This window comes from Coregonus lavaretus, assembly GCF_964263955.1.
Source record: "Coregonus lavaretus genome assembly, chromosome: 13".
Taxonomy (NCBI): Eukaryota; Metazoa; Chordata; class Actinopteri; order Salmoniformes; family Salmonidae; genus Coregonus; species Coregonus lavaretus.
In genome coordinates, this window is record NC_140000.1 from 1571938 (window position 1) to 1586804 (window position 14867).

Consider the following 14867-nt stretch of genomic DNA (forward strand, 5'->3'; position numbering starts at 1 on the left):
TCTAAATTGAAATTCATGGTTTTCATTTACTGCCAGCCTGGGTGTCTTTTGCCAGTGTTTTGTGTTTAGTAGCTAGCTATGCAAAACTTGTTCGATGGTTTCGTCCCACACGTAGTTACATCCAGCTAGATAGCCTTTCAACCATGCTGGCAGAGAGGGAGAAACTAACGTAGCTAACTAACTAATTAACGTAGCTAGTTTTTAAAATGGCTAATACAGTAATGTCAGAACAGGCAGGGTCACAAGACATAGGGCCACGAATGAAGCATTAGCTATAAAAGTAACTTTAATACAAACCCCGTTGTGAAATCTTGCTGCACCGTCTGCAACCTCTCTTTGAAATTCTCAAACATCTTCCTGGTTTCTTCCAAGCAGCAAATACGTTGTTTGTCGTCGCATTAACTGTATTAGCTAGCTTCTTTGTGAGTATTCCTAAAGTGCCATGTCAATGTTCAGATTGTATGCATCTATAAGTAGCTATAAGCTAAAGTCGGATAGATGGCTGTAGTTTGGTCTTTGCTCTGCTGTTTTCCTGACTCAGTCAAGTGTCAACATGCAATCCGGTTGTTGAGCGGAATCACGGTTGCGCAGCATTCTTTCACATAGAAAACAGGAAGCCTTTCATTAGGCATCATTTTTTTTGTACATCAAAATGTTACAAAAACAAATGTCACAATATTCTGAGGAGAAAATTATTGTGAGTTTACATTAATATTTGTGTGTGTGTAGCATGGCTTCTAAAAACCGCTTTTGTATGAATTAACAGGTAACTTGATTAGAACGAACAATCCAGTAGGTGGCGACAAAAACCTTGTTTACGTCTGTGTATTTGCACTGATTGGTTGTTGAGAAGTTTACTGAATGAAGGGGGCGGTGCTTCATTCACCCTCGAAGTCATATAAAACCCCCCAGTTGTGTTTTTGCACACGGTCTGATCGGCCCGTGGGCTTGCAGCAGGACTTTTAAGTTTGAATGTTGGATTTCTGTAAGATAAGAAGAGCATCAATAGATTGAACTACTATAGGATAACTATTCCAAACATACAGAGAAACAAAAATGCTTTGCCATATAACGCTCCCGGACGCGGTGGTGATGGAGCTGGATGTTGATTCGAAGGCAAATGGAGAGGACTGCTTACACAAGGTACATTTATTAGAATTGAAATTGAACCATGCTAAATCTATTTTATTCCATGTTGTCAGTGTCTCTGTGTTGGGGTTGCAAATTAATGCAGTTTTAACCATTTTGATTTCTGTAAACATTTGGGGAATTTGAATAAAAGTAAACTTACTTGTAACAATGTAACAACAGTGTAGTACTTGTAACATTGTATTTAATTACCAGACTTGATGGGGTATTGACTTCTTTAGTGAAGTGGTTTTTTTCTATTGTTTTGACGCACAGGTCTGTCGGAAACTGGGAATAATAGAGGTGGATTACTTTGGGCTCCAGTTCAGCGGAAGCAAAGGGGAGAGTTTGTGGTTGAACCTGAGGAACAGGATCTCACAACAGATGGATAACCTGGCTCCCTGCAGACTGAAGCTCCGAGTCAAGTTCTTTGTAGAACCCCATCTCACCCTGCAAGAACAGACAAGGTATGTTTACTGTGCACTCTATACGGGACCTATTTGGAGTAAGACACTCTGCCTATTGTAGCTAATGGTACTGCAAACATTAGATGTAAAGGTAGGTCATGTCTTTTTTAAATGCAATAAGATTACCAAAATGTAGTGACAGAACAGATTGGATCAGATAAAATCGAGTTACAACCCTGCTATTTCGGTCAACTTGTAATCTTTCAGCCCATAGAGTCAGGGGGGATGTTTGACCCCCGTATGCAAACAGTGGCAGGAGACGCATCGGCAGCGAGTTAGTTACCCTGCATGCATTGAACTGTGTGATCAGCTAACTCTAGCGCTAACCTGTAATGTCTACCTACACCTGTTGTATTCGGCGCATGTGGCAAATACAATTTTATTTTATTTGATCAGCAAGCTGTAACGCTAACCTACATGTCCCTGGCCAGTCAATGTGCTCTATGGGCTTTGTTCCAGTGAATAACGTGTGTGTATAATGTGACTCAGGATACGTCCCAAACGGCCCCCTTTTCTCTTTATAGCGCACTACTTTTGATCATATTCCTATGGGTGCAGTAGGGTTGTGTCCCGATCTCTCTATCCATATCTCAAAGTGTGCACTTTGCACACTCCCCGGTGTTGAGCGATTAGTGCTTTTTGAGGTCTGTTAAAAAATTAAATAAAAGCACGGTTTCGATTATTTGGGATGAATGCTGTTACAACACAGAATAAAAGGTCCATTGGTGGTAGTGACTGCCCATTACTGCTGATCACCTATTATCCATTTATTCACATTACTTTACTTTAATATTAATATTTCAGTTGTGTATATTCCATTTGTTTTATTTGATGACTTTATTATTTCATTCCATGTCATCTCATCTCTAGAGCTCCTCCCTATGCTGTCTGACAAAATCATTATTTTAGTCTTCAAAGCAAATAAGGCATACTTTTATGACTGCTGAAAACCAACTATCAATCACTTAGATCATGTATTTTCAGGTAGAGATACCTCACTAAGCAACAGCTGCTCTCTATATCCCCTCACGATCGCGCATTCTTCTGCCTCTTCTGTAGCAGGCGTAAAAGAAACGCACAGACCGGACAAGTAGATGCTCAATGGATTATGGTCATTGTGGTTAATTACCACGTTTGATGCGCTAAACTATGTAGAATAATGGCCTGTTGGAAACTACAACTCCATACTACATCGCACAGTTCAGGTTGGATCTGATTTATCTCTAGAGAAACTGTGCAATGTGCGCATTGAGCTCACAAAAAACAAAAAAATGGAATTCAAATAATTGAACTGACGTCGGTCAATTAGTTGTTTAAAAACCGAAAAATAACCAATATTTAGGTTAATCGCTCAGCACTACATCATGGTCAAAGATGGGACCGAGAGAATGAAAAACAGCTTCTATCTCAAGGCCATCAGACTGTTAAATAGCCATCACTAGCACATCAGAGGCTGCTGCTGCCTTTTACGTTTTAGTCAGTTAGCAGACGCTCTTATCCAGAGCGACTTACAGTTAGTGAGCACATACATTTTTCATACTGGCCCCCCGTGGAAATCGAACCCACAACCCTGGCGTTGCAAGCGCCATGCTCTACCAACTGAGCTACACTGGCCACTTTAAGAAATGGAACACTAGTCACTTTAATAATGTTTACATATCTTGCATTACTCATCTCATATGTATATACTGTATTCTATAATATTCTACTGTATCTTAGTCCATGCCGCTCTGTCATTGCTTGTCCATATATGTATTATTAAATTCCATTCCTTACTTAGATTTGTGTGTATTGGGTATGTGTTGTGAAATTGTTAGATATTACTTGTTAGATATTACTGCACTGTCGGAGCTAGAAGCACAAGCATTTCGCTACACCCGCAATAACATCTGCTAAACACGTGTATGTGACAAATAACATTTGATTTGATTTGGATTTAAAAGCATTGGATTAGCTGGAGGGAGTTTCCACCTTTGTGAAATACATGATGGGATGTGTGCAAGGGCACAATTCAGGGGAAGGGCGTAGAATTGGGACCCAGCCAGACTGACCGGAAGAGTCTGGGCTTGTCCTCTTTTTACAGGGCGGCAGGTAGCTTAGTGGTTAAGAGCGTTGTGCCAGTAACCGAAAGGTCGCTGGTTCTAATCCCTGAGCCGACTAGATGAAAAATCTGTCGATGTGCCCTTGAGCAAGGCACTTAACCCTAATTGCTCATGTAAGTCGCTCTGGATAAGAGCGTCTGCTAAATGACTAAAATGTAAATGTAAATGTACAGATGCCCTGCATTGGCATTGGCAAGTCAATCTGACGGGGAGCATCGAGCTCACATATGGCACTAGCATACAGTACTATACCAGCCAGCCAGACAGGGTACCTACAGTACTATACCAGCCAGACAGGGTACCTACAGTACTATACCAGCCAGACAGGGTACCTACAGTACTATACCAGCCAGCCAGGGTACCTACAGTACTATACCAGCCAGCCAGGGTACCTACAGTACTATACCAGACAGGGTACCTACAGTACTATACCAGACAGGGTACCTACAGTATAAACCAGCCAGCCAGGGTACCTACAGTATAAACCAGCCAGCCAGGGTACCTACAGTACTATACCAGCCAGCCAGGGTACCTACAGTACTATACCAGCCAGACAGGGTACCTACAGTACTATACCAGCCAGGGTACCTACAGTACTATACCAGACAGCCAGGGTACCTACAGTACTATACCAGCCAGACAGGGTACCTACAGTACTATACCAGCCAGACAGGGTACCTACAGTACTATACCAGCCAGACAGGGTACCTACAGTACTATACCAGCCAGCCAGGGTACCTACAGTACTATACCAGCCAGGGTACCTACAGTACTATACCAGCCAGGGTACCTACAGTACTATACCAGCCAGACAGGGTACCTACAGTACTATACCAGACAGCCAGGGTACCTACAGTACTATACCAGCCAGGGTACCTACAGTACTATACCAGCCAGCGTACCTACAGTACTATACCAGACAGCCAGGGTACCTACAGTACTATACCAGCCAGACAGGGTACCTACAGTACTATACCAGACAGCCAGGGTACCTACAGTACTATACCAGCCAGACAGGGTACCTACAGTACTATACCAGACAGCCAGGGTACCTACAGTACTATACCAGACAGGGTACCTACAGTACTATACCAGCCAGGGTACCTACAGTACTATACCAGCCAGCCAGGGTACCTACAGTACTATACCAGCCAGACAGGGTACCTACAGTACTATACCAGACAGCCAGGGTACCTACAGTACTATACCAGCCAGCCAGGGTACCTACAGTACTATACCAGCCAGACAGGGTACCTACAGTACTATACCAGCCAGACAGGGTACCTACAGTACTATACCAGCCAGACAGGGTACCTACAGTACTATACCAGCCAATCAGGGTACCTACAGTACTATACCAGACAGGGTACCTACAGTACTATACCAGACAGGGTACCTACAGTACTATACCAGACAGGGTACCTACAGTATAAACCAGCCAGCCAGGGTACCTACAGTATAACATTTTACATTTACATTTTAGTCATTTAGCAGACGCTCTTAACCAGAGCGACTTACAGGAGCAATTAGGGTTAAGTGCCTTGCTCAAGGGCACATTAACGTCATTTAGCAGACGCTCTTAGCCAGAGCGAGTCACAAATTGGTGCGTTCACCCTATAGCCAGTGGGACAACCACTTTACAATTTGGGGGGGGGGGGGGGGTTAGAAGGAATACTTTAGCCTATCCCAGGTATTCCTTAAAGAGGTGGGGTTTCAAATGTCTCCGGAAGGTGGTGAGTGACTCCGCTGTCCTGGCGTCGTGAGGGAGCTTGTTCCACCATTGGGGTGCCAGAGCAGCGAACAGTTTTGACTGGGCTGAGCGGGAGCTGTGCTTCCGCAGAGGAAGGGGAGCCAGCAGGCCAGAGGTGGATGAACGCAATGTCCTCGTTTGGGTGTAGGGACTGATCAGAGCCTGAAGGTACAGGGGTGCCGTTCCCCTCACTGCTCCAAAGGCAAGCACCATGGTCTTGTAGCGGATGCGAGCTTCAATTGGAAGCCAGTGGAGTGTGCGGAGGAGGGGGGTGACGTGAGAGAACTTGGGAAGGTTGAACACCAGACGGGCTGCGGCATTCTGGATGAGTTGTAGGGGTTTAATGGCACAGGCAGGGAGCCCAGCCAACAGCGAGTTGCAGTAGTCCAGACGGGAGATGACAAGTGCCTGGACCAGGACCTGCGCCGCTTCCTGTGTAAGGCAGGGTCGCACTCTCCGAATGTTGTAGAGCATGAACCTGCAGGAGCGGGTCACCGCCTTGATGTTGGCGGAGAACGACAGGGTGTTGTCCAGGGTCACGCCTAGGCTCTTCGCACTCTGGGAGGAGGACACAGCGGAGTTGTCTACCGTGATGGCGAGATCATGGAACGGGCAGTCCTTCCCCGGGAGGAAGAGCAGCTCCGTCTTGCCAGGGTTCAGCTTGAGGTGGTGATCCGTCATCCATACTGATATGTCTGCCAGACATGCAGAGATGCGATTCGCCACCTGGTTATCAGAAGGGGGAAAGGAGAAGATTAGTTGTGTATCGTCAGCGTAGCAATGATAGGAAAGGCCATGTGAGGATATGACAGAGCCAAGTGACTTGGTGTATAGGGAGAAAAGGAGAGGGCCCAAAACCGATCCCTGGGGGACACCAGTGGTGAGAGCACGTGGTGCGGAGACAGCTTCCCGCCACGCCACTTGGTAGGAGCGACCGGTCAGGTAGGACCAGCCAGCCAGGGTACCTACAGTACTATACCAGCCAGCCAGGGTACCTACAGTACTATACCAGCCAGACAGGGTACCTACAGTATAAACCAGCCAGCCAGGGTACCTACAGTACTATACCAGCCAGACAGGGTACCTACAGTACTATACCAGCCAGGGTACCTACAGTACTATACCAGACAGCCAGGGTACCTACAGTACTATACCAGCCAGACAGGGTACCTACAGTACTATACCAGCCAGACAGGGTACCTACAGTACTATACCAGCCAGCCAGGGTACCTACAGTACTATACCAGCCAGACAGGGTACCTACAGTACTATACCAGACAGCCAGGGTACCTACAGTACTATACCAGACAGGGTACCTACAGTACTATACCAGCCAGGGTACCTACAGTACTATACCAGCCAGACAGGGTACCTACAGTACTATACCAGCCAGCCAGGGTACCTACAGTACTATACCAGACAGCCAGGGTACCTACAGTACTATACCAGACAGGGTACCTACAGTACTATACCAGACAGGGTACCTACAGTACTATACCAGCCAGACAGGGTACCTACAGTACTATACCAGCCAGCCAGGGTACCTACAGTACTATACCAGCCAGCCAGGGTACCTACAGTACTATACCAGACAGCCAGGGTACCTACAGTACTATACCAGACAGGGTACCTACAGTACTATACAAGCCAGGGTACCTACAGTACTATACCAGCCAGACAGGGTACCTACAGTACTATACCAGCCAGCCAGGGTACCTACAGTACTATACCAGCCAGCCAGGGTACCTACAGTACTATACCAGCCAGACAGGGTACCTACAGTACTATACCAGACAGCCAGGGTACCTACAGTACTATACCAGCCAGACAGGGTACCTACAGTACTATACCAGCCAGGGTACCTACAGTACTATACCAGCCAGCCAGGGTACCTACAGTACTATACCAGCCAGCCAGGGTACCTACAGTACTATACCAGCCAGACAGGGTACCTAGAGTACTATACCAGACAGCCAGGGTACCTACAGTACTATACCAGACAGCCAGGGTACCTACAGTACTATACCAGACAGCCAGGGTACCTACAGTACTATACCAGACAGACAGGGTACCTACAGTACTATACCTGCCAGCCAGGGTACCTACAGTACTATACCAGACAGACATGGTACCTACAGTACTATACCAGCCAGCCAGGGTACCTACAGTTCTATACCAGCCAGGGTACCTACAGTACTATACCAGCCAGGGTACCTACAGTACTATACCAGCCAGACAGGGTACCTACAGTACTATACCAGACAGCCAGGGTACCTACAGTACTATACCAGACAGCCAGGGTACCTACAGTACTATATCAGACAGCCAGGGTACCTACAGTACTATACCAGCCAGCCAGGGTACCTACAGTACTATACCAGACAGCCAGGGTAGCTACAGTACTATACCAGACAGGGTACCTACAGTACTATACCAGCCAGGGTACCTACAGTACTATACCAGCCAGACAGGGTACCTACAGTACTATACCAGCCAGCCAGGGTACCTACAGTACTATACCAGCCAGCCAGGGTACCTACAGTACTATACCAGCCAGACAGGGTACCTACAGTACTATACCAGACAGCCAGGGTACCTACAGTACTATACCAGCCAGACAGGGTACCTACAGTACTATACCAGACAGGGTACCTACAGTACTATACCAGCCAGCCAGGGTACCTACAGTACTATACCAGCCAGCCAGGGTACCTACAGTACTATACCAGCCAGACAGGGTACCTAGAGTACTATACCAGCCAGCCAGGGTACCTACAGTACTATACCAGACAGCCAGGGTACCTACAGTACTATACCAGACAGCCAGGGTACCTACAGTACTATACCAGCCAGGGTACCTACAGTACTATACCAGCCAGACAGGGTACCTACAGTACTATACCAGACAGCCAGGGTACCTACAGTACTATACCAGCCAGCCAAGGTACCTACAGTACTATACCAGCCAGGGTACCTGCAGTACTATACCAGCCAGGGTACCTACAGTGCTATACCAGCCAGCCAGGGTACCTACAGTACTATACCAGACAGACAGGGTACCTACAGTACTATACCAGCCAGACAGGGTACCTACAGTACTATACCAGCCAGACAGGGTACCTACAGTACTATACCTGCTCGGGTACCTACAGTACTATACCAGACAGGGTACCTACAGTACTATACCAGCCAGACAGGGTACCTACAGTACTATACCAGACAGGGTACCTACAGTACTATACCAGCCAGGGTACCTACAGTACTATACCAGCCAGCCAGGGTACCTACAGTACTATACCAGACAGGATACCTACAGTACTATACCAGACAGGGTACCTACAGTACTATACCAGCCAGCCAGGGTACCTACAGTACTATACCAGCCAGACAGGGTACCTACAGTACTATACCAGACAGCCAGGGTACCTACAGTACTATACCAGCCAGGGTACCTACAGTACTATACCAGCCAGACAGGGTACCTACAGTACTATACCAGACAGCCAGGGTACCTACAGTACTATACCAGCCAGCCAAGGTACCTACAGTACTATACCAGCCAGGGTACCTACAGTACTATACCAGCCAGGGTACCTACAGTACTATACCAGCCAGCCAGGGTACCTACAGTACTATACCAGCCAGACAGGGTACCTACAGTACTATACCAGACAGACAGGGTACCTACAGTACTATACCAGACAGGGTACCTACAGTACTATACCAGCCAGACAGGGTACCTACAGTACTATACCTGCCAGGGTACCTACAGTACTATACCTGCCAGGGTACCTACAGTACTATACCAGACAGGGTACCTACAGTACTATACCAGCCAGACAGGGTACCTACAGTACTATACCAGACAGGGTACCTACAGTACTATACCAGCCAGGGAACCTACAGTACTATACCAGCCAGCCAGGGTACCTACAGTACTATACCAGACAGGATACCTACAGTACTATACCAGACAGGGTACCTACAGTACTATACCAGCCAGACAGAGTACCTACAGTACTATACCAGCCAGACAGGGTACCTACAGTACTATACCTGACAGGATACCTACAGTACTATACCAGCCAGGGTACCTACAGTACTTTACCAGACAGCCAGGGTACCTACAGTACTATACCAGCCAGACAGGGTACCTACAGTACTATACCAGCCAGACAGGGTACCTAGAGTACTATACCAGCCAGACAGGGTACCTACAGTACTATACCAGACAGGGTACCTACAGTACTATACCAGACAGGGTACCTACAGTACTATACCAGCCAGACAGGGTACCTACAGTACTATACCAGACAGGGTACTTACAGTACTATACCAGCCAGCCAGGGTACCTACAGTACTATACCAGCCAGGGTACCTACAGTACTATACCTGACAGGATACCTACAGTACTATACCAGCCAGGGTACCTACAGTACTATACCAGCCAGACAGGGTACCTACAGTACTATACCAGCCAGACAGGGTACCTACAGTACTATACCAGACAGGATACCTACAGTACTATACCAGCCAGGGTACCTACAGTACTATACCAGACAGCCAGGGTACCTACAGTACTATACCAGCCAGGTTACCTACAGTACTATACCAGCCAGACAGGGTACCTACAGTACTATACCAGCCAGACAGGTTACCTACAGTACTATACCAGCCAGGGTACCTACAGTACTATACCAGCCAGGGTACCTACAGTACTATACCAGCCAGGGTACCTACAGTACTATACGAGCCAGCCAGGGTACCTACAGTACTATACCAGACAGACAGGGTACCTACAGTACTATACCAGCCAGACAGGGTACCTACAGTACTATACCAGCCAGACAGGGTACCTACAGTACTATACCTGCCAGGGTACCTACAGTACTATACCAGACAGGTTACCTACAGTACTATACCAGCCAGACAGGGTACCTACAGTACTATACCAGACAGGGTACCTACAGTACTATACCAGCCAGGGTACCTACAGTACTATACCAGCCAGCCAGGGTACCTACAGTACTATACCAGACAGGATACCTACAGTACTATACCAGACAGGGTACCTACAGTACTATACCAGCCAGCCAGGGTACCTACAGTACTATACCAGCCAGACAGGGTACCTACAGTACTATACCAGACAGCCAGGGTACCTACAGTACTATACCAGCCAGGGTACCTACAGTACTATACCAGCCAGACAGGGTACCTACAGTACTATACCAGACAGCCAGGGTACCTACAGTACTATACCAGCCAGCCAAGGTACCTACAGTACTATACCAGCCAGCCAAGGTACCTACAGTACTATACCAGCCAGGGTACCTACAGTACTATACCAGCCAGCCAGGGTACCTACAGTACTATACCAGCCAGACAGGGTACCTACAGTACTATACCAGACAGACAGGGTACCTACAGTACTATACCAGACAGGGTACCTACAGTACTATACCAGCCAGACAGGGTACCTACAGTACTATACCAGCCAGACAGGGTACCTACAGTACTATACCTGCCAGGGTACCTACAGTACTATACCAGACAGGGTACCTACAGTACTATACCAGCCAGACAGGGTACCTACAGTACTATACCAGACAGGGTACCTACAGTACTATACCAGCCAGACAGGGTACCTACAGTACTATACCAGCCAGCCAGGGTACCTACAGTACTATACCAGCCAGCCAGGGTACCTACAGTACTATACCAGCCAGACAGGGTACCTACAGTACTATACCAGACAGCCAGGGTACCTACAGTACTATACCAGTCAGACAGGGTACCTACAGTACTATACCAGACAGGGTACCTACAGTACTATACCAGCCAGCCAGGGTACCTACAGTACTATACCAGCCAGCCAGGGTACCTACAGTACTATACCAGCCAGACAGGGTACCTAGAGTACTATACCAGCCAGCCAGGGTACCTACAGTACTATACCAGACAGCCAGGGTACCTACAGTACTATACCAGACAGCCAGGGTACCTACAGTACTATACCAGCCAGGGTACCTACAGTACTATACCAGCCAGACAGGGTACCTACAGTACTATACCAGACAGCCAGGGTACCTACAGTACTATACCAGCCAGCCAAGGTACCTACAGTACTATACCAGCCAGGGTACCTGCAGTACTATACCAGCCAGGGTACCTACAGTACTATACCAGCCAGCCAGGGTACCTACAGTACTATACCAGACAGACAGGGTACCTACAGTACTATACCAGCCAGACAGGGTACCTACAGTACTATACCAGCCAGACAGGGTACCTACAGTACTATACCTGCTCGGGTACCTACAGTACTATACCAGACAGGGTACCTACAGTACTATACCAGCCAGACAGGGTACCTACAGTACTATACCAGACAGGGTACCTACAGTACTATACCAGCCAGGGTACCTACAGTACTATACCAGCCAGCCAGGGTACCTACAGTACTATACCAGACAGGATACCTACAGTACTATACCAGACAGGGTACCTACAGTACTATACCAGCCAGCCAGGGTACCTACAGTACTATACCAGCCAGACAGGGTACCTACAGTACTATACCAGACAGCCAGGGTACCTACAGTACTATACCAGCCAGGGTACCTACAGTACTATACCAGCCAGACAGGGTACCTACAGTACTATACCAGACAGCCAGGGTACCTACAGTACTATACCAGCCAGCCAAGGTACCTACAGTACTATACCAGCCAGGGTACCTACAGTACTATACCAGCCAGGGTACCTACAGTACTATACCAGCCAGCCAGGGTACCTACAGTACTATACCAGCCAGACAGGGTACCTACAGTACTATACCAGACAGACAGGGTACCTACAGTACTATACCAGACAGGGTACCTACAGTACTATACCAGCCAGACAGGGTACCTACAGTACTATACCTGCCAGGGTACCTACAGTACTATACCTGCCAGGGTACCTACAGTACTATACCAGACAGGGTACCTACAGTACTATACCAGCCAGACAGGGTACCTACAGTACTATACCAGACAGGGTACCTACAGTACTATACCAGCCAGGGAACCTACAGTACTATACCAGCCAGCCAGGGTACCTACAGTACTATACCAGACAGGATACCTACAGTACTATACCAGACAGGGTACCTACAGTACTATACCAGCCAGACAGAGTACCTACAGTACTATACCAGCCAGACAGGGTACCTACAGTACTATACCTGACAGGATACCTACAGTACTATACCAGCCAGGGTACCTACAGTACTTTACCAGACAGCCAGGGTACCTACAGTACTATACCAGCCAGACAGGGTACCTACAGTACTATACCAGCCAGACAGGGTACCTACAGTACTATACCAGCCAGACAGGGTACCTACAGTACTATACCAGACAGGGTACCTACAGTACTATACCAGACAGGGTACCTACAGTACTATACCAGCCAGACAGGGTACCTACAGTACTATACCAGACAGGGTACTTACAGTACTATACCAGCCAGCCAGGGTACCTACAGTACTATACCAGCCAGGGTACCTACAGTACTATACCTGACAGGATACCTACAGTACTATACCAGCCAGGGTACCTACAGTACTATACCAGCCAGACAGGGTACCTACAGTACTATACCAGCCAGACAGGGTACCTACAGTACTATACCAGACAGGATACCTACAGTACTATACCAGCCAGGGTACCTACAGTACTATACCAGACAGCCAGGGTACCTACAGTACTATACCAGCCAGGTTACCTACAGTACTATACCAGCCAGACAGGGTACCTACAGTACTATACCAGCCAGACAGGTTACCTACAGTACTATACCAGCCAGGGTACCTACAGTACTATACCAGCCAGGGTACCTACAGTACTATACCAGCCAGGGTACCTACAGTACTATACGAGCCAGCCAGGGTACCTACAGTACTATACCAGACAGACAGGGTACCTACAGTACTATACCAGCCAGACAGGGTACCTACAGTACTATACCAGCCAGACAGGGTACCTACAGTACTATACCTGCCAGGGTACCTACAGTACTATACCAGACAGGTTACCTACAGTACTATACCAGCCAGACAGGGTACCTACAGTACTATACCAGACAGGGTACCTACAGTACTATACCAGCCAGGGTACCTACAGTACTATACCAGCCAGCCAGGGTACCTACAGTACTATACCAGACAGGATACCTACAGTACTATACCAGACAGGGTACCTACAGTACTATACCAGCCAGCCAGGGTACCTACAGTACTATACCAGCCAGACAGGGTACCTACAGTACTATACCAGACAGCCAGGGTACCTACAGTACTATACCAGCCAGGGTACCTACAGTACTATACCAGCCAGACAGGGTACCTACAGTACTATACCAGACAGCCAGGGTACCTACAGTACTATACCAGCCAGCCAAGGTACCTACAGTACTATACCAGCCAGCCAAGGTACCTACAGTACTATACCAGCCAGGGTACCTACAGTACTATACCAGCCAGCCAGGGTACCTACAGTACTATACCAGCCAGACAGGGTACCTACAGTACTATACCAGACAGACAGGGTACCTACAGTACTATACCAGACAGGGTACCTACAGTACTATACCAGCCAGACAGGGTACCTACAGTACTATACCAGCCAGACAGGGTACCTACAGTACTATACCTGCCAGGGTACCTACAGTACTATACCAGACAGGGTACCTACAGTACTATACCAGCCAGACAGGGTACCTACAGTACTATACCAGACAGGGTACCTACAGTACTATACCAGCCAGGGTACCTACAGTACTATACCAGCCAGCCAGGGTACCTACAGTACTATACCAGACAGGATACCTACAGTACTATACCAGACAGGGTACCTACAGTACTATACCAGCCAGACAGAGTACCTACAGTACTATACCAGCCAGACAGGGTACCTACAGTACTATACCAGACAGGATACCTACAGTACTATACCAGCCAGGGTACCTACAGTACTATACCAGACAGCCAGGGTACCTACAGTACTATACCAGCCAGGTTACCTACAGTACTATACCAGCCAGACAGGGTACCTACAGTACTATACCAGCCAGACAGGTTACCTACAGTACTATACCAGCCAGGGTACCTACAGTACTATACCAGACAGGGTACCTACAGTACTATACCAGACAGGGTACCTACAGTACTATACCAGCCAGACAGGGTACCTACAGTACTATACCAGACAGGGTACTTACAGTACTATACCAGCCAGCCAGGGTACCTACAGTACTATACCAGCCAGGGTACCTACAGTACTATACCAGACAGGGTACCTACAGTACTATACCAGACAGGGTACCTACAGTATTATACCAGCCAGACAGGGTACCTACAGTACTATACCAGCCAGA

General features: G+C 47.6%; 2 protein-coding genes across 2 annotated transcripts in view; one reads left to right on the plus strand and one right to left on the minus strand.

The window, feature by feature from the left end:
* Positions 1–561, minus strand: part of LOC311139789 (dysbindin-A-like) — a 41736-nt gene extending 41175 nt beyond the window's left edge. Inside the window, exon 1 of the mRNA XM_084174739.1 lies at positions 298–561. Within this exon, the coding sequence (XP_084030865.1) occupies positions 298–353 (56 nt within the window). The 5' untranslated portion in view covers positions 354–561. The remainder of the gene's footprint in view (positions 1–297) is intronic.
* Positions 562–926: 365 nt separating this feature from the next.
* Positions 927–14867, plus strand: part of LOC311139682 (E3 ubiquitin-protein ligase MYLIP-A-like) — a 33005-nt gene continuing 19064 nt past the window's right edge. Inside the window, exons 1-2 of the mRNA XM_084174601.1 lie at positions 927–1143; positions 1405–1595. Coding sequence (XP_084030727.1) covers positions 1057–1143; positions 1405–1595 — 278 coding nt within the window. The 5' untranslated portion in view covers positions 927–1056. The remainder of the gene's footprint in view (positions 1144–1404; positions 1596–14867) is intronic.